Below are 21,422 nucleotides of genomic sequence, written 5' to 3' on the forward strand. Positions count from 1 at the left end.
TAGACAATGAATCACAAATGGGAAAGAGATCCTCTCCGGATCTATGCATCCGGAGCTCAGGGATCAAATGATTTGGGCCTTTAAAATTTGATTATCCGGCAAAAAATTATTGTAGTTTTTAAATTTTTTTACTAATTTCTCTGCTTTTAGCCGTTAGATCAAATTTTAAAGTCTCGGATCATTTGATCCCTAGGCTCCAGATGTATAAATCCGGAGGGGACCCTTTCCTAACAAATAATATGTTGAATTCTAGGTAATTGGTTATTCTTCTGTCAAATTACAAATTCCCCCTTCATTATATTATGGTAGTGTTATACAATACTTGCATACATACAAACAAAAACTATTCAACAATTAAATAATACTTCTTAAAATATACATAACACAATTTCATAACAAACTTCAAAAACAAGATTAGCTTTGTATTATGGGCTACAACTTATTTCATATGCTTTGCTCTCTTCGTTCATTTATACTCTCTTTTTAACACGACAATCATTATATTGCACACGCAAAGTGCACCACTCACAAAGTTTAAAGAAAATTAAGAAGTATTAACAACTTTTAGCACAGTGCTACTTTCTTTATGTGTGAAATTCCAATTCCCTACTCAAAAGATAAAGAAAATAAATGCATCTGTGATGAATTTCAAACTCGTATTTTACACAATAAGTCATGAATTCAATTCTTAACTCTAGTGAATCGCACAATGGTAATAAAAGAAAGGCTCAAATGACTCTGTGAGTTTTCTTAACCTTAAAAAGTGTAAATTAGCATGACGAAGCCACCGGCTGGTGTTCTTTTGAAAAAGAGAAATAATAAAACATCCGTAGGATCACTTTTGCTTGGGAATAAAGCAAAGCTTTAGTTCTTTTGTCGTTGTTTGTTCTAAATAGTAAAAAGCAAGTTAATTTGTTATTCATATCATGTTTTTGTACTATATTTTATACCATCTTAGGTAGCATTTAATGTAGATAGTCATATCATTTGAATTAATCAAAATTTTAAATTTAATTTATTATTTAATAAACTAATAATTAAAAAATTAGTTAATTAAATGATGATTGTATTATACGAATATGAGGAATCTTTCTCCTTCGTTTTCTTGGATTTTGTAAAATTTTCAAATGATGTGATTGTCATGTCAGATGCTATTGGTATAAAAATGTAGTATAGAAATGTAGTATAAAAATACGGTATGAATAAAGTTTTTGATTCCTCTACACCGCCTTATAAACATTATTATCTTTCCCCTAAACCCATTTCATTTTGCTTACCTCTCTGTACTTCCGACCGACCCCAAGCACTCTTCCTCCTCCTCCTCCTTCCTCTCTCTCTCTCTCTCTCTCTCTCCGATGCACTGAACCTCGCACTCGATTGTCTCGCTCGCCATGGCCGAGACCTTCGCCAGACTCGCCGAGTCTATCTACTCCGACGGCAAGCCCATCTCGTCCACTGATCTCCTGCAGAGACTGCGCTCCTCCCCCGACTCGATCAGACCGGGACTCGAGAACCTTCTCCCGATTCTAAAACGTGGCGTTGAGGCCGCCGGAGACGGCAAGCTAGGGCTCCAATCATGGACCGATTCTCAAATTCAAGCCGTGTATTCGATTTCCTACGCCGTCGCTTCCTCCTCTCGATCTCTGTCCGGTACATGAGCTTCCTTTCATCTTCTTCTACGTGAAATTAGTTGCCTTTTGTTTGTTTTTTGAATATTGATGCTTTCTTGTTAATATAGAAGTAGACGATATCGAATTCAAGTACTTAATTCTAAGTTGCAGCTAATTTTATATGTATTTGTAGTTTTTATTGCTTCTAAATCTTAAAGATTGCAATTTTGAAGCGTTAATGGAGTGTTGAGGTAATAAATGTACTTAATTTGGTTGTGATTGCGTGTACAGTGGAGCAAGCGGATGCGGTAATTGTTGCTATTGTGCAACAGTCGTTGGAATTTGCTGTATGTTATTTGGAAAGATCAGAATTTAGCAGCGAAGATATGAGCATTCAGGTTAGTTAGTTCTACTTTCATATCAAGTTCGGATGACTCGTTTAGTTTTGAATGTTATTATTTTTGCGCACCTGCGTTAATCATTTGAAAGGCGACTGTTTTGTATATTTGTTTACGGTTATTGTTTTGAAGACCTATGAATTAGTTATGCACATTTTGCTATTATTCTCTAATAACAGTTTGTATGATTGTCGGTGATGGAAAACACTCTACTTGGTTTTCGTAGTTGTTAAATGAACTCTGACGGTGGGGATCAACCTTTTTAATAGCGCAGTATAGTTATTGAATTCATTGTGTCTTTTCTAATTGGTTGGTACATTTTATGAGTGTTGAGCTCCATGTTTTTTCTTTTAGGCACAGTACTAGTAATTGGATATTGCTTTTACCATCAACTGGAATTTGCAAGTAATTTCAGATGTGATGTATGCTGTTTTTTTATTTTATGCAAAGTTGCAAACAAATAAATGTATTACAGCGACGACACAATGAAAGACGTACAATATATATATATATATATATATATATATATATATATATATATATATATATATATATAACTGCTTCTTGCGTGGGCACTCTGCCTCATTTTAAAAAAATTTAAGATAAATTTTTTGGGTCCTTTCTCCAAAAATATTAAGTATTCAAGTCAGGCACCTCCTTTACCCCTTGACACAGTCTATTCTAATTATTAACCATTCCAGTGTCTAGGCACTCTGTGGCTCTAATATTGTTTGCTTTTGCTGTCATGTGCTTAGAGGCCTACAACTATCTTGTCTAATAGATGAAAATCAATAACATTAACACTGACTGTGTCTTGTATGAACGGAGGAGAGAGAGGGAGTGACTTTTTTATTTTTTTTCTGGGTCCTCTATCCTGATCCTTGTGAATTTATGTATGCGTTACATTTTTGTTGTGTTGGTTTCTGTGTGTTTCCACAAGTGTGGTCCTCAAGGTATTAGTGTTTATGCACTTTTGGGGAGGGAATGAATAATGGCTCAAATTTTTGTTTATAATTCAACCTGTAAGATCCCACATCGCCTAGGGGAGAGGAGGTGATGTGCCTTATATGTACATGCTCTCCTCCCTATAGTAAGACGCATTTTGGGTGGATGCCCAAGAACAAATCCGTGAGGGCGTGGCCCAAAGCGGACAATATCTTACTATGCCTACTGGGATGTGACAATTTGGTATTAGAGCCACTCCCCGGCCAGAAGTGTGCCGACGAGGACGTCGGGTCCCTAAGGGAGTGGATTGTAAGATCCCACATCGCCTGGGGGAGAGGAGGTGATGAGCCTTATATGTACATGCCCTCCTCCCTATAGTAAGACGCGTATTGGGTGGAAGCCCAAGAACAAATCCGTGAGGGCGTGGCCCAAAGCGGACAATATCTTACTATGTGGATTGGGATGTGACACAACCTTTGTTTGGTTTTGCAGAATAATATGGTGCAGCTTTTGGAGATGGCATTGATTAATAGAATGGATAAAACGCCTGATGAGCTGCGACCTTGTTCGGTAGATAGCCTGGTGGACTTGTTGCCAACTGTTACCCGTAGTTCTTGTGGTAATGATATTGACAACTACATTAAGTGTGGTCCTCAAGGTAATAGTTTTGCTCATAAGAATTGATATCTTCTACTGTTGTTCCCTCATGGTTTGCTTCGTACTTATAATAGCTTTTTATGTGTCTGAGAAGGTGTCAATTGCTCAAGGGCAGAGAAACCAGTGGATCGCCTGTTTATGTCTTTAGCTTCTGAGTGCATACAATCAGATAAGCAGACCACTGGGTTTGGTGGCCCTGCTTTCCACCAGGATTTCAACAAATTAGTTTTTCTATCCCAGCATTGGGCAGCTGTTCACGCAGGGTGCATTCAACGTTTGATTTTGCTCTGCAAGGAGCACATTATGCTCCCAGATACGTTTGATGAGAAGATTGCTGGGCCATACATCTGTAAGAGGCTGTCTTTCAGTTTGAGGATTATAAAGCTACTTAGAAGTCTCACAAAGGACATCCCTTATATTGAACATGATGTGTCATTGTTGCAAGCAGTTGCTTCTTTTGCTGATGCAGTGCCTGGGTTGTTTAGACCTTGCTTTGAGTTTGTAAATAGCCATGTTGCAGTCGAAGGTAGTTTTGAGAGCCTCAATCTGTTGATATTGGAAGACTTTCTTGAACTTGTCCGGGTTACTTTCTGCAACAGCAGTGTTTTCTTGAATGTCCAAGTCTGTGTGGTAGCTTCCATACTAGACAATTTAGATGCTTCTGTATGGAGATATAACAAGACTGCTGCTAACCTGAAGCCCCCACTAGCTTATTTTCCTCGTGTTGTTGTCCACATATTGATGCTCATTCATGACCTTAAGAGGCAGACCAGTCGGGCTATCAATTGGAAGAAGTTAGACACAGAGCTTACTGGAAGTAGCGTCAATTTTCTTGATTCTCCGTCATGCCTTGTTCATTCTGAGAAAATTCCTTTACTCCAAAGTTACACATTTGAACATCTGGTGCAAATAATATTCCCTTCCTCAAAGCAGTGGATGGACGATCTGATGCATCTTCTATTTTTCCTTCATTCTGAGGGAGTAAAACTGAGACCAAAAGTGGAGAGGTCATATTCTAGTTGTGCAAAAACTACTTGCAGCTCCGAATTAGAAAATGTGGTTTGCCATGAAGATGAAGCCCTTTTTGGAGACCTTTTCTCTGAGAGTGGTCGTGGATCTACAGACGGTTATGATCAGCCACCAGTGGTTCTTAATTCTAGCTCTAGCCAGAGTAATATGCCAATGGAAGCTGCTACGGAGCTGTTGAGGTTTCTTAAAGGGTTTGTCTTCTCTCCTGAATGGCATCCGTCTGTTTTTGAGGATGGCTGTGTGAAGCTTAGCAGAAGCCATATTGATATTTTTCTGTCCTTACTCCACGGCCAGGGATATCCTGAGGATAGGAGTCCTGAGTGCTATTCCCTTTCACATGAAGAGAAAAAGATTGGGCATACCCATGAACTTTGTTTTGATTTGTTGCAAGACCTGATCTCACACCATGCATTACCCGATTCACTGGAAGAGTACTTTGTTGAGAAGATTTTGAATGTTGAGAATGATATTTTTGTTTACAATAATCAGACCCTTACCCTGCTAGCTCACACCCTTTTCTGTAGGGTGGGTTTGTCTGGTAGCCGGTTGAGAACCCAAATTTTTAGGGGGTTTGTTGATATTATTGTTGAGAAGACCAAAACTGTTTCTTTAAAATCTCCTACCTTGAAGGAACTTCTTGACGCCCTTCCATGTGCTTTTCATATTGAGATTCTCCTTATGGCATTTCACTTATCGTCCGAGGAGGAAAAAAAATCACAGGCGAAATTAATATTTTCTGCTCTTAGAGCAGTTGGTGCTCCAACTTCGGGTTTTAACAGTATGCATATGTCTTGCTGGGCTCTACTGGTTTCAAGGTTGATTTTAGTGCTTCGCCATATGATATTTTACCCACAGACTTGTCCTTCGTCCTTGCTTGTACATCTGCGGTCCAAGTTGAGGGAGGCTCCGTGCTCCAGTTCACAGCTTGGGGTGAACGATCATTTGTCATCTTGGGTCTCAGTGGTATTTAAGAATGTAATGAGTGCATCATTTGAAGAAGAGTCTGACATCAGTCCCTTGATTCATCAACTGATTGATACATCTGCCTTCCCTGCTTCGCAGTCCCTAGATCGTGTGGATGTTGACTCCTTATGCTTGAACTGGTACGAGATCTGTTCAACCATTTCGTCAATTCTGGGGTTGTGGAAAGGCAAACAGGCTGCAGTGGTGGAGGATCTTATTGTTGAAAGATACATTTTCATACTTTGTTGGGATTTTCCAACTCTCAGTACTTCAAAGGAACATCAGCTTCCTTCGAGTAGCAATGCACAGACTTTTGACGTTTCTGACATGGAAAACTTCTTTTTCTTCAGCCATTCAATTCTAGGTCATCAGGCTGCTGTTGATGTGAAAACTAATTCTCAAGTTGTAGTTCAGCTGCTTCAGCACTTATCTGAGCACACTGAGGAAGTAGGCTGGGGTTTCTTGAGAAATGCAAGATGGCTGTCTTTGGCACTCACCTTGCTTGATGTTGGGATCTCGAGGTATGGCATGAAGAATAAAGTCCCAGGAGTGGGTTCAGACTGGATAGAGAACACGTCCAAGGACAATGAGTATATTGCTGTTGCTGAAGGTCTGATTGCCTCTTTAATGAACACTGATCAAGTTTCAATTTTGTTGAAGACATTTTCTTCTTTGCTGAACAGTTATTTACTGGCTTATCAGAAAGCTTTTGTGGCTACCTTTGGTAATAGCCAGGAGGATGCTGATGGGTTTTCACCATTGTTGCTTTTTAAGCATTCAGGATTTGACAAATGCCTTCAGGATGAGCTAGGAAAGACTGGAACTTATTCGTTCCATCTGGAGTCTGTTATTGACCCCTTGACTAAGTTTGATGCTATTATTGACAAAGGAGCTTCAGGAATTTTGTGTAGGGCCTCCTGGCAATGTATGCTGCATGGTTTCCCACTGAATCTTCGGACTTCCAGTGGTGTTCTCCTTTCTTGCATTCTTAACATTAGAGGGATCATTTCCATTCTGGTTGGTCTGCTTAAAATGAAAGATATGATAGGAAATGTCTGCTTGGAGAATGAAGTGCTCCATCAAATTCTTGATATGGCAGTGACAATCAAGTCTGATAGGATTTTTGAAAGCATTCATGGGAAATGTGAAACCATATATGATAGCTTGAGTGTAGGTTTGGGGGGATCAGACTGTGCCAATTTAATTCTATTAGAGCACCTAGAAGGATTTTTAAGGGATATCAATGCCAGAGGAGTAAGTGATAGCACTATCCATGAGTGCATAATTACCAAAGCTATTGATACAATGGATAGCCTAAGGAAAGACCCTGCTAAGGTTGATTATTTTAAATTCTATCTTGGTATAGAAGATGTCCCCGAGCAGGTGAAGGAGCTATTTGGTGTGCAGCGTAGCAATCTGCTGGTTCTAATTGACTCTCTACATAATTGTTACTCTGAAACAGTTAACATAAAGGTTCTTAACTTTTTTGTTGATCTGTTAACTGGAGAGCAGTTTCCTGATCTTAAACAGAAGATCCAAAACAAGTTTCTTGGCATGGACTTGCTTTTGCTTTCCAAATGGTTGGAGAAGAGGCTGTTAGGTTGTGTAACAGAAGCTTCAGGTGGAGTTAATAGTGCAAAAGGAAGTTCCGTCTTTCTCAGAGAGTCAACCATGAACTTTATTTTATGCATTGTATCGTCACCTCCTAATTTGAAATCAACAGAACTGCAGAGTCATATTTTTGAAGCTGTTCTGGTTTCCCTTAGACCTGCATTTTTGCAATTTGATATTCATGTTGCCAAATCATTTTTCCAATTTGTTGTTCAACTGTCTAAGGGGGATGCTTCAGTGAGATTGCTTTTAAAGAAGACCATAATGCTGATGGAAAAGTTATCTGGCAATGATTGCCTGCTACCAGGCCTGAAGTTTCTTTTTGGCTTTTTCGGGAGTGTCTTAAGTGATTGTGGGTCTGGCAAGAATACCTTAGAAAGGTCGTCTGGGAAGCCTCTGCCTGTAAATGCTCTTGGTTGTGTGGGACCTATGGCTTCAAGCCCAGTAGGATCAAGGAAAGACTCCGAGGCATTGGTCCTTTCTTCTAATCAAGAAGGTGGTTCCATTGCTCTTGAATGTGATGCAACTTCTGTAGACGAGGATGAGGATGATGGAACTTCTGATGGTGAGGTTGCCAGCCTGGACAAGGATGATGAAGAGGATACTAACAGTGAAAGGGCCCTTGCTTCTAAAGTTTGCACTTTTACTTCTAGCGGTAGCAATTTCATGGAACAACACTGGTACTTCTGTTATACATGTGATCTGACAGTGTCAAAAGGCTGTTGCTCTGTGTGTGCAAAAGTTTGTCATCGAGGTCATCGTGTTGTTTATTCTCGCTCTAGTCGTTTCTTTTGTGACTGTGGAGCTGGGGGTGTTAGAGGAAGCAACTGTCAGTGCTTAAAGCCACGCAAGTTCACTGGAAGTAGTAGCACTCCAGTCCGTAGTGCTAGTAATTTCCAGGCCCTTTTACCCTTCACGGAGGATGGAGAGCAGCTGCCTGAAACTGATTCAGATTTTGATGAGGATGCTAGTACTGATGTAGATAACTCTCTCAGACTATCCATCCCGAAAGAGCTTCAAGATGCAATCACACCATTGCTTGAAGAACTTGATGTTGAAGGTCAGGTGCTTGAACTTTGCTCTTCATTGTTCCCATATGTAACTAGTAAAAGAGACTCGAACTTGTCAAAAAATAATAAAATTGCTCTTGGTAAAGACAAAGTGCTGTCTTTTGGTGTTGATCTCTTGCAATTGAAGAAGGCATATAAAAGTGGATCCTTAGACCTGAAGGTAAAGGCCGACTATTCAAATGCCAAAGAACTTAAATCACATTTAGCTAGTGGGTCTCTTGTGAAATCCTTGCTCAGTGTCAGTATTCGAGGGCGACTTGCTGCTGGAGAAGGTGATAAAGTTGCTATATTTGATGTTGGGCAGTTGATTGGACAGGCCACCATTGCACCAGTGACAGCAGACAAGACCAATGTTAAGCCTCTCTCTAAGAATGTTGTTCGGTTTGAAATCGTGCATCTTACTTTCAATCCAGTGGTAGAGAATTATCTTGCAGTAGCAGGCTATGAAGATTGCCAGGTCCTCACTGTTAATCCTCGTGGTGAAGTGACTGACCGTCTTGCCATTGAACTGGCACTGCAAGGTGCATATATTAAACGGGTTGACTGGGTTCCAGGTTCTCAGGTTCAATTGATGGTCGTTACCAACAGATTTGTCAAAATATATGATCTATCTCAGGACAACATCAGTCCTATACACTACTTTACACTGCCAGATGATATGATTGTGGATGCAACACTTGTTGTGGCTTCTCAGGGGAGGATGTTTCTTATTGTTCTCTCAGAACATGGAAGGCTGTTTAGGCTAGAATTGTCAGTGGAAGGTAATGTTGGGGCTACACCTTTGAAGGAAGTAATCCAGATACAAGATAAAGTAATAGACGCGAAGGGCTCATCGTTGTACTTTTCTTCAGCGTACAAATTACTTTTCCTATCTTATCAAGATGGCACTACCTTGGTAGGCCGGCTAAGCCCCAATGCCTCATCTCTAAGTGAGATATCTACCATATATGAGGAGGAACAAGATGGTAAACAGCGGTCTGCTGGACTTCATCGTTGGAAGGAATTGCTGGCTGACAGTGGTTTATTTGTTTGCTTCTCAAGTATAAAATCAAACTCTGCCATTGCTGTATCTATGGGATCGCATGAGTTATTTGCACAGAACTTGCGACATGCAGTGGGTTCGACTTCACCTCTAGTTGGAGTAACTGCTTATAAGCCTTTATCCAAAGATAAGATTCACTGTCTTGTTTTACACGATGATGGTAGCCTTCAGATATACTCACATACACCAATGGGAGTCGATGCCAGTGCTAGTGCAACAGCAGAGAAAGTAAAAAAATTGGGTTCTGGAATTCTCAGCAACAAGGCTTATGCTGGCATTAACCCAGAATTCCCACTTGATTTTTTCGAGAAAACAGTGTGCATAACAGCAGATGTGAAATTGGGTGGTGATGCCATCAGAAATGGTGATTCTGAAGGGGCTAAGCAGAGCTTGGCATCTGAGGATGGCTTTCTAGAAAGTCCGAGCCCTGCAGGATGTAAGGTAATTGTTGTAAGGGTCTAGTGACCTGACACTCATGGCATGGTTTAGAGTCTAATTTTTTGGGTTTTTATCTCCTTTCTTCTATAGTTTATGGTTCTAACATTACTGTTTTTTTCCCTCAGATATCTGTCTCCAATTCGAACCCTGATATCATCATGGTTGGGTTTCGTGTGCATGTGGGTAATACATCAGCGAACCATATACCTTCTGATATAAGTATTTTCCATAGGGTGATCAAATTAGATGAGGGCATGCGGTCTTGGTATGATATACCATTTACAGTTGCTGAGTCACTCCTTGCTGACGAAGAATTTACAATCACTGTTGGACCCACATTTAATGGATCTGCTTTGCCTAGAATTGACTGTCTTGAAGTATACGGTAGAGCTAAAGATGAATTTGGCTGGAAAGAGAAAATGGATGCTGTACTTGATATGGAGGCTCGTGTGCTTGGTTGTAATTCATTGCTTTCAGAATCTGGGAAAAAACGCCGGTCAATGCAGTCTGCTCCTATGCAGGAGCAGGTCATAGCTGATGGTCTTAAGCTTCTATCCAGGATTTACTCATGTAGATCTCGTGGTAGCTCAAAAGTTGAGGAATTTAGTCCGGAGCTGAGCAAACTCAGGTGCAAGCAGTTATTGGAAAAAATATATGAGAGTGATCGAGAGCCCTTGTTGCAGGCTGCTGCTTGCCATGTCTTGCAGGCTGTGTTCCCCAAAAAAGACACTTACTATCAAGTATGTGAATTAGCAATTAATAAAGTACCCACTGTCAGTAGATACATTAGCAATTTTATCAGTGTCCTTGTTTATGCATAAGGAATGAAAAAATGTGTTGTTTAATTATCAACTGACATCTTCAGGTTAAGGACACGATGCGGCTTCTTGGAGTGGTGAAATCAACCTCTGTACTCTCTTCAAGGCTTGGGGTTGGTGGTACTGCAGGGCCATGGATAATTGAAGAGTTTACAGCCCAGATGCGTGCAGTATCTAAGATTGCATTGCACCGTTGCTCGAATCTGGCAACTTTCTTGGAGATACATGGTAGTTTCACATTAACCAGTGCACTGAATTGCTTACATGTTTAAGAATTCAATCTCGTATTGAATGTAGTATATGAACCTTAAGCAAGAACCAGATCTTCATACAAATACATATCGCAAATGTCCAATCAATATAGTTAATTGTTAAGTAAGTTGTGTCTGATTCATGGTAGATTACTTTCCATAAGATTTAATCAAGTGCTTGTTGCATTACTTCCCTTGTAGTCTCTGGTAAAGTTGATATGATTCTTGTACATTAATTATATAGATAGTTTACTTACTTCTATGTTATTTCTCCTGTAAATCTATATTGGTCTACACTCTGTAGATTTTTAATTTTCGGGCATTCTGATTGGCAGCACTTTTTAGTTCCATGTGACTAATATTTTCATTGTTTCCTACACAATTATGTTTTGCTAAACTGTTATGTTGGAATTTTCGTGGTGTTAGCTTTGTTAATTTTTGTACACCTAAACTTTAGGTGGTGTTACAAGTTTATGCATAAGTTTTGTTATCACAGTTACTGCATTCATCCTGCATCTTTGATATATTTCATTTGAAACTAACGGATCTGTGATTCCAATCCCTCATCCAGGTTCTGAAGTTATTGATGGGCTTTTTCAAGTTTTTTGGGGAATTTTGGACTTGGAGCAGCTTGACACACAAACAATGAACAACATTGTTGTATCTTCGGTAGATCTGATTTATTGTTATGCTGAATGCCTGGCTTTACATGGAAAGGGTACAGGGTTACACTCTGTTGGACCTGCTGCTGTATTATTCAAAAAGCTTCTCTTTTCGTCCAATGAGGCTGTTCAAACATCAACAAGGTAGTAAATTCTTATTATTATTTGTTTAATATCTTCAACTTGTTTTTAGTTTATTCTATTATTCACTTGGACTACCATTTCTGTTTCAGCTTGGCTATATCTTCAAGGTTGCTTCAGGTTCCATTTCCAAAGCAAACTATGTTGGCCACCGATGATGCTGTAGAAAATGTAGTATCTGCACCTGTGCATGCTGACACAACTGGTGGAAATGCCCAAGTCATGATTGAAGAAGATTCTATCACTTCATCCGTTCAATACTGTTGTGATGGTTGCTCCACTGTTCCTATACTCAGAAGGCGATGGCATTGTACTATTTGTCCTGATTTTGATCTTTGTGAGGCATGCTATGAAGTACAGGATGCAGATCGTCTCCCTCCACTGCACTCCAAAGATCATCCTATGACAGCAATACCTATTGAAGTGGAATCATTAGGCGGAGATGGCAGTGAGTTTCACTTCACACCGGATGATGCAAGTGATTCAAGCATATTGCCAGCATCTGCAGATGCCAGGACTCAGAATTCTGCCCCAACAATTCATGTCCTGGAACCCAACGAGTCTGGGGAGTTTTCTGGTTCAGTGAATGACTCTGTTTCAATTTCTGCTTCGACACGGGCTTTAAATTCTTTACTTCTCTCTGAACTTCTTGAACAATTAAAAGGGTGGATGCACTTGATGTCGGGGGTCCGGGCAATCCCTGTTATGCAGCTCTTCTACAGATTATCATCTGCTGTTGGTGGACCTTTCACAGACACCTCGAAGCCTGAAAGCTTAAATCTGGAGAAATTGATTAGATGGTTTTTGGATGAGCTTAGTCTTAACCAACCTTTTGTTGCCAAATCCCGCTCTTCATTTGGGGAAGTTGCAATACTTGTATTCATGTTCTTTACCTTAATGCTACGAAACTGGCACCAGCCTGGCAGTGATAGTTCCATGCCAAAACCTAGTGGGACAACAGATACACATGATAAAAGCATCATCCAGATTTCACCCTCCATCTCAGTTGCTGCTTCATCTTCTTTTGATGATCAAAAGAAAAATGACTTTGCATCGCAGCTGCTCCAAGCATGCAATTCTCTTAGGCAACAGTCTGTTGTCAGTTACCTGATGGATATACTGCAACAGTTGGTGCATGTTTTTAAGTCCCCTTCTGTTAATTATGAAAACGCAGGACCTGGTTCTGGATGCGGTGCTCTATTAACAGTTCGAAGGGATGTAGCAGCTGGCAATTTTTCTCCTTTCTTTTCAGACTCATATGCAAAAGCCCACCGTACAGATATATTTGTGGACTACCATAGGTTGCTGTTGGAGAATACCTTCCGGCTGGTATACACCTTGGTTAGACCTGAAAAGCAAGACAAGACGGCGGAGAAAGAGAAGGTTTCAAAGATCTCCTCTGGCAAGGATTTGAAGCTAGATGGATATCAAGATGTTCTCTGCAGTTACATTAACAATCCTCACACAACTTTCGTGAGAAGATATGCAAGGAGGCTTTTCCTCCATCTCTGTGGAAGCAAAACTCACTATTACACTGTGCGAGACTCCTGGCAATTCTCAAGTGAGATGAAAAAACTTTACAAACATGTAAACAAGTCGGGTGGGTTTCAAAATCATTTGTCATATGAGAGAAGTGTTAAGATAGTTAAGTGTCTCTCTACAATGGCTGAAGTAGCTGCAGCACGACCTCGTAACTGGCAGAAGTACTGTTTGAAACATACAGATTTCCTACCATTCTTGATTAATGGAGTGTTCTATCTTGCAGAAGAGTCAGTTATTCAGATTTTGAAGCTGTTGAATCTTTCCTTTTACACGGGAAAGGATGTTGGTCATTTATTACAGAAAACTGAAGCTGTGGATTCAGGTATTAATTCAAACAAATCAGGGACACAATCTCAGGATCCCAAAAAGAAGAAGAAAGGTGAAGAAGGAACAGAATCTGGTTCGGAAAAGTCTTATGTGGATATGGAGTCTCTGATATATATCTTCACTGACAAGGGTGGAGATGTCTTGAAGCAATTCATTGATTGCTTTTTGCTTGAATGGAATTCTAGGTCTGTGCGTGCAGAGGCCAAGTGCGTTCTTTATGGTGTGTGGCATCATGCTAAGCCATCAGTCAAGGAAACTATGGTGGTGACTCTCTTGGAGAAAGTAAAATGTCTACCAATGTATGGTCAAAATATTGTTGAGTATACTGAACTTATCACATGGTTGCTGGGTAAAGTTCCAGATGTCAGCTCAAAGCAACAGAGCAGTGAGCTTGTGGATCGATGCTTAACCCCTGATGTAGTCAAATGCATCTTTGAGACACTTCATTCACAAAATGAGCTTTTAGCTAATCATCCAAATTCCCGCATATACAACACTTTAAGTGGATTAGTCGAATTTGATGGGTACTATCTTGAGAGTGAGCCTTGTGTTGCCTGCAGCTCTCCAGAGGTGCCATACAGCAGGATGAAGCTTGAAAGTCTGAAATCTGAAACAAAGTTCACGGATAATCGCATCATAGTGAAATGCACTGGGAGTTACACCATCCAGACAGTGACCATGAATGTCCATGATGCGCGAAAGTCTAAATCAGTGAAAGTCTTGAACCTGTATTACAATAATCGACCAGTGGCTGACTTGTCAGAGTTGAAAAATAATTGGTCTCTGTGGAAACGTGCCAAGAGTTGCCATCTCACTTTCAATCAGACTGAACTGAAAGTGGACTTTCCCATTCCAATAACAGCTTGTAACTTCATGATTGAGCTGGATTCCTTCTACGAAAATCTCCAGGCTTTGTCTCTTGAACCATTGCAATGCCCACGTTGCAGTCGACCTGTCACTGATAAGCATGGTATTTGTAGCAATTGCCATGAGAATGCTTATCAGTGCAGGCAGTGCCGCAACATTAATTATGAAAATCTGGATTCCTTTCTATGCAACGAGTGTGGCTATAGTAAATATGGTAGATTTGAGTTCAATTTCATGGCAAAGCCAAGTTTTACTTTTGATGACATGGAGAATGATGAAGATATGAAGAGAGGGTTGGCTGCTATAGAAGCTGAATCAGAAAATGCTCATAGGAGATATCAGCAACTTCTAGGATTCAAGAAGCCCCTGCTTAAGATTGTGTCGAGTGTCGGTGAGATTGAAATAGACTCACAACAGAAGGATTCAGTGCAGCAAATGATGGTCTCCTTACCTGGGCCTGCATGCAAGATTAATCGTAAAATAGCTCTTCTTGGTGTCCTGTATGGTGAGAAGTGCAAAACAGCTTTTGATTCCGTCAGCAAGAGTGTCCAGACACTGCAAGGGTTACGCCGGGTTTTGATGAATTATTTGCACCAGAAACAGTCTGTTAACGGAGTGGCTGCTTCCAGATTTGTGGTTTCTAGGTCTCCAAATAATTGCTATGGCTGTGCTTCTACATTTGTGACGCAGTGTCTTGAAGTCTTACAGGTCCTATCAAAGCATCCAAACTCCAAGAGACAACTTGTTGCGGCTGGCATTTTAACGGAACTATTTGAAAATAACATTCATCAAGGTCCTAAAACAGCTCGTGTCCAAGCTAGGGCCGTTCTTTGTGCATTCTCTGAGGGTGATATAAATGCAGTGACTGAGTTGAACAGCTTAATTCAGAAAAAGGTTATGTATTGCCTTGAACATCATCGCTCCATGGACATTGCTCTGGCCACTCGTGAAGAGTTGTCATTGCTGTCAGAAGTATGTTCTCTCACTGATGAATTTTGGGAATCAAGATTGCGTGTTGTTTTTCAGCTGTTATTTTCTTCTATTAAATTGGGTGCTAAGCATCCTGCCATTTCTGAGCATGTCATTCTTCCTTGTCTGAGGATTATATCTCAGGCATGTACTCCTCCAAAACCTGATGTACCAGATAAAGAGCCTAATACAGGAAAAGCTACTACTGGTTTGCAGAGCAATGATGAAAGTAATTCAAATATGTCTGGATCTTTGGGTGGACATGGTGATGGTACCAAGTCAGCAGAACCACTAGATAAGAACTGGGACGCATCTCAAAAGACTCAGGACATTCAATTATTAAGCTATGCAGAATGGGAGAAGGGAGCATCATATCTTGATTTTGTTAGAAGGCAGTACAAAGTGTCGCAGTCTGTTAAAGGTGGTAGCCAGAAGACTCGACCTCAGAGACAAGAATTCCTGGCTCTTAAATATGCACTCAGGTGGAAGAGGTGTACTAGTAAGACAGCCAAGAATGACTTGTCAGCATTTGAGCTGGGGGCATGGGTTACAGAACTTGCTCTTAGTGCTTGTTCTCAATCTATAAGGTCGGAGATGTGCATGTTGATAAGTCTGCTCTGTGCTCAGAGTGCATCAAGACGATTTCGGTTATTGAACTTACTAGTGTCCTTGCTACCAGCAACTCTTTCTGCTGGTGAAAGTGCTGCGGAATATTTTGAGTCTCTGTTCAAGATGATAGATTCAGAAGATGCTCGCCTGTTTTTGACTGTGCGTGGATGTCTTGGTACAATTTGTAAACTAATTACTCAAGAAGTTGGCAATGTTGAATCTCTAGAAAGGAGCATGCGTATCGACATTTCTCAAGGATTCATACTTCACAAGCTTATAGAGCTGCTTGGTAAATTTTTGGAGGTTCCGAATATTCGATCCAGGTATGACTGGTTTCTTTACTAATTTCAAATTTTGTGCTTAACTGATTCCATTCTTTGAAAAAACTTTCATGCTTAAGCTTAACAAATTTTGTTCATCTTGATGTCAGATTCATGCGAGACAATTTGCTGTCGGAAGTTCTTGAGGCTCTTATTGTTATTCACGGCTTGGTAGTGCAGAAGACAAAGTTAATCAGTGATTGCAATCGGCTTCTGAAAGACCTTTTAGATAGCCTTCTGCTTGAAAGCAGCGAAAATAAACGGCAGTTCATTAGAGCCTGCATCTGTGGTTTGCAAAACCACGTGGAGGAGAGAAAAGGACGAACTTGTCTGGTATGGGTGATAAACTTACTTTCGTGCATTCTCTGCTTTGTAAATGATGCTTTTAGACTGGTTAATCAAAATAACTCATCAAAATGCTAATATACTGATACCTAATTATACGTTTGTAGTATGGTAAAACTTTTGCTGTGTCTAGATAAAAGTCACTGTTTCTTGGGTTCTTTATAGTTTGTACAAGGCTCATCTTCTCATATTTGCTTGTGTTCTTCACATACTCTTTTGTTTTTGTTTTTGTTTTTGCATGCGTATGCACGGGGTTCCTTTGTTTTGCTTTCACTGACTTAGGTCCCAGCACTAACATTCAACTATATGAACAGTTTATCCTGGAGCAGCTCTGCAATCTGATATGCCCATCAAAACCAGAGCCAGTGTATCTGCTGGTTCTAAACAAGGCACATACACAAGAAGAGTTCATTAGGGGATCTATGACGAAGAATCCCTATTCTAGTTCTGAGATTGGTCCTCTGATGCGTGATGTCAAGAACAAAATTTGCCATCAGTTGGATCTGCTAGGTCTTCTTGAAGATGACTATGGGATGGAATTGCTAGTTGCTGGGAACATTATCTCTCTTGATTTGAGCATAGCTCAAGTCTATGAGCAAGTCTGGAAGAAGTCAAGTCAGTCTTCCAATGCCATGGCCAATACAACATTGTTATCTCCCAATGCTGTTCCATCAGCTAGAGACTCTCCACCTATGATAGTGACCTATCGGCTTCAGGTTTGTTATAGCTGTTCTCATCTAACTTTCCCATGTACAGCTAGACTCTCCATTTCCGTACCAATATATGATGTTTGGTTACACTTCCATCATTGCATAAATGAAGTTCAAACAAAACTGATATTTAAATTGCATAGGAAAGCAAATTTATTTCTCTATCAAATCATGTATAGTTTCTAACAGATCATGTAAATCATAGATTTGAGATGTTATGCTTCACCCAGTCATTTTAAATTCATTTTGTAGCTTTGAATCCATCCATGAATTTTTCTAAAATCTAAAGATAGATACTCATTATAACCTTTCAGCCAACTTAATATTGATATTGAAATAATAATCTCATATTTCAAAAGCGTTCATCCAAATGTAACCTGACATCATTTATTCCTAATGGATGAATATTGACGTTTTCTATTATTTTTGGTCGTCTTACGACTCTTTACCTTGATATTCATTTGATCATATATATTCTCTTTTTGGATACAATTTTCAGGGCTTAGATGGTGAAGCAACTGAGCCTATGATTAAAGAATTGGAAGAAGATAGAGAGGAGTCACAAGATCCAGAGGTTGAGTTTGCCATTGCAGGTGCTGTTCGTGAGTATGGTGGGCTGGAAATTATATTGAGCATGATCCAGGTGTGTTTCATATTTCATTATTCCTTCTTTACTTTTGAAGTGAAACCTTTTGCTGCCTATTATTGAATTATCTGACTTATAATATGATTTACAGCATCTGCGAGATGATTTCAAGTCCAACCAAGAGCAGTTGGTAGCTGTTCTAAATCTCCTCATGCATTGTTGTAAAATAAGAGAGAACAGACGAGCTTTGCTGAGGTTAGGAGCTTTAGGTCTACTCCTTGAAACGGCAAGACATGCCTTTTCTGTTGATGCCATGGAGCCAGCTGAAGGCATACTTCTCATTGTTGAGAGTCTGACTATGGAAGCTAATGAAAGTGATAACATTAGCATCACACAAAGTGCTCTTACTGTCACTAGTGAAGAGACCGGTGAACAGGCCAAGAAAATAGTCCTCATGTTTCTGGAGAGATTATCTCATCCTTTGGGCCTTAAGAAATCAAACAAACAGCAGAGGAACAATGAGATGGTTGCAAGAATCTTGCCCTACTTGACATATGGTGAACCTGCTGCAATGGAAGTGCTTATCCAGCACTTCAGCCCACCCTTGCAGGACTGGAAGGAATATGATCGGCTGCAAAGAGAACATGAAGATGACCCAAAAGATGAAAGCATTGCCCAGCAAGCTGCCAAGCAAAGGTTTACGTTGGAAAATTTTGTAAGGGTATCTGAGTCTCTTAAAACAAGTTCCTGCGGAGATAGACTGAAAGACATTATTCTTGAGAGGGGCATTACTGGCGTTGCAGTTAGACATCTGAGGGATAGTTTTTCAGCTGCGGGACAGGCTGGCTTTAAATCTAGTGCAGAATGGGCAATGGGCTTGACACTGCCATCTGTCCCACTGATATTGTCTATGCTGAGAGGCTTGTCGACAGGACATTTGGCCACTCAAAAGTGTATTGATGAGGGAGGGATTTTACCTTTACTTCATGCTTTGGAAGGGGTCGCGGGGGAAAACGAGATAGGCGCGAGGGCTGAAAACTTATTGGACACCCTTTCAAATAAGGAGGGAAAAGGAGATGGCTTTTTGGAGGAGAAGGTGCGGAGGTTGAGACATGCCACCAGGGATGAAATGAGGCGTAGAGCTCTAAGGAAAAGAGAGGAACTGCTTCAGGTAATTCTTTGAGCATTTTTTTTTATATATAGTTATTGAGAATTCTTTTTATCAGAGGTCGCACTTGGTGCGATGGCAAGTGCCTTCGCCCATGAGCGGTAGGTCTCGGGTTCGAGACTTGGGAGCAGCCTCTCCATAAATGGGGGTAAGGTTAGCCGACATTCACCTCTCCCAGACCCTGCGTAAAGCGGGAGCCTTGTGCACTGGGTACGACCTTTTATTGAGAATTCTTTTTATAGTTTATATTTGAATTATATGAAAGCAGGTGCCCACTGAAGTAGATTGTTATCATGTTACAGAAATCGATATGGAAAATAAGGGTACCTAATAGTTATACAGGAGTTCAGGTTTCCTTAGGGTCAGCGAGTGAAAGCAATATAAATTTACTAGATTGTAAGAGAGGATTCTCATGGTTGAATTAGGATATAATTTAGTTCTTATTGCATTTATTTTCTTATTTGACGTTCCTGTAATTAGTATCGAGAAAATGAGTATAACTAATTACTAGTGGTGAAACTGATGGTTCCTTTCTTATCCCTAAACTCAGGGTCTTGGAATGCGACAAGAGCTAGCTTCAGATGGCGGTGAGCGTATTGTTGTTTCACGACCATTACTTGAAGGTTTAGAAGACGTGGAGGAAGAGGAGGATGGCTTAGCATGCATGGTTTGCCGAGAGGGTTACAGTCTGAGGCCTACTGACCTACTTGGTGTTTACTCTTATAGCAAGCGAGTGAATTTAGGTGCAGGGACTTCTGGAAGTGCACGTGGGGAGTGTGTTTATACAACTGTTAGTTATTTCAACATTATTCATTTCCAGTGCCATCAGGAAGCCAAGAGAGCAGACGCTGCTCTGAAAAATCCAAAGAAGGAGTGGGAAGGAGCTACTCTCAGAAATAATGAATCTCTTTGCAATTCTTTGTTCCCTGTGAGAGGTCCGTCTGTTCCTTTAGCGCAGTATGTTCGCTATGTTGACCAGTACTGGGACAACCTCAATGCTCTTGGACGTGCTGATGGAAGCCGCCTTCGGCTGTTGACTTATGACATTGTTCTGGTACCATATTTTCTTCACATTTTTCTTCTATCTTGTTATTTAGCCTTTCGGTTGTGCATTATCTTGAATTTGCACCTTATAATTATGGGTGTTCTGTTACGTAGATGCTAGCTCGATTTGCGACCGGGGCATCATTTAGTGCAGAATGCAGAGGTGGTGGAAGGGAAAGCAACTCCAGATTTCTACCTTTCATGATCCAAATGGCACGTCACCTTCTCGATCAGGGAAGCCCATCCCAGCGTCATACAATGGCCAAGTCTCTGACAGCATATTTGTCATCGTCTGCATCAGATTCTAGGACTTCTACTCCTGAGAAACAACCGTCTATGGGATCTGAAGAAACTGTCCAGTTTATGATGGTGACTTCACTTCTTTCAGAGTCTCATGAATCCTGGTTGCAACACCGCCGTGCCTTCTTGCAGCGTGGAATATACCATGCCTACATGCAGCACACTCATGGTCGGTCGGCAGGTCGCACATCATCCAGTTCATCTCCTATAGTCAATATAGAGTCTGGTAATACAAGCCAAAGTCCTAGTGCAGAGATTGGGGGTGCCGATGAGCTTCTGTCCGTTATTCGACCAATGCTTGTCTACACTGGCTTGATTGAGCAGTTGCAACGTTTCTTCAAGGTCAAAAAACCACCAAATGCGGCACCAGCCCCAACAGAAGGTACATCGAGAGTATCTGAAGGGGATGACTTGGAAGTTTGGGAGGTAGTGATGAAAGAGCGGCTTTCGAACGTAAAGGAGATGGTGGATTTCTCGAAGGAAATGCTATCATGGCTTGACGAGATGAGTTCCGCGAGCGATTTGCAGGAGGCATTTGACATAATCGGTGTTTTAGCGGATGTGCTGTCTGGTGCCATTACCAACTGTGAGGACTTTGTACGTGCAGCAATCGATGCGGGGCGAGGCTGAAGATTCGGTTAACTACCGGCGTCGAATGTGTTGCTGTTGTTGGCTGCGGGATTTTCTTTTAATTTAGGCAATTAGTATTACTTGTAAAATTACGTACCCCATGAAAATGGGGTTCGGAATCTTCAGACTCCGTACATATCTGTCTCTTCTGAGTTTGTTGTACACGTATGGCTTCTTGGTAGTAAAGTCAAATTTTCTCCTTAAAATCTGCAATTTACTGATTTTATTAAATTTATGTTTCTCCCTACAATTCTACAGTTCTGCAACAATTTTACCTCAAGTGCCAAGTTTCTCTTCAAATTTCGAGTTTCGTGTGTGAAGTTACTTTCTTGCAGATCGAAAAAATACATAATTGGATAGTGCTATCCAA

The 21,422-nt window shown here is 40.6% G+C and overlaps 1 protein-coding gene across 1 annotated transcript; it reads left to right on the forward strand.

Annotated features, from left to right (window-relative positions):
- Positions 1-1,195: 1,195 nt before the first annotated feature.
- On the forward strand, positions 1,196-21,258 carry LOC103404863 (auxin transport protein BIG-like). Its single transcript, XM_008343830.4, has 14 exons — positions 1,196-1,650; positions 1,902-2,008; positions 3,446-3,611; positions 3,705-9,766; positions 9,889-10,503; positions 10,629-10,809; positions 11,404-11,638; positions 11,728-16,272; positions 16,380-16,602; positions 16,929-17,330; positions 17,824-17,967; positions 18,062-19,081; positions 19,629-20,132; positions 20,237-21,258. The coding sequence occupies exons 1-14, from the start codon at positions 1,392-1,394 to the stop codon at positions 21,050-21,052; spliced, it is 15,279 nt and encodes a 5,092-aa protein (XP_008342052.4). The 5' UTR covers positions 1,196-1,391; the 3' UTR covers positions 21,053-21,258.
- The last annotated feature ends 164 nt before the right edge of the window (positions 21,259-21,422 follow it).

This window comes from Malus domestica, chromosome 17, assembly GCF_042453785.1.
Source record: "Malus domestica chromosome 17, GDT2T_hap1".
NCBI lineage: Eukaryota > Viridiplantae > Streptophyta > Magnoliopsida > Rosales > Rosaceae > Malus > Malus domestica.

What these genes read in the sequence shown, in the direction of transcription:
- LOC103404863 (XM_008343830.4), top strand. Translation starts at nt 1,392, where the DNA reads ATGGCCGAGACCTTCGCCAGACTCGCCGAGTCTATCTACTCCGACGGC. An exon ending in GAAAAGGACGAACTTGTCTG is followed by an intron (nt 16,603 to 16,928) that starts GTATGGGTGATA and finishes CTATATGAACAG; the next exon opens with TTTATCCTGGAGCAGCTCTG. An exon ending in AAAGAGAGGAACTGCTTCAG is followed by an intron (nt 19,082 to 19,628) that starts GTAATTCTTTGA and finishes CCCTAAACTCAG; the next exon opens with GGTCTTGGAATGCGACAAGA.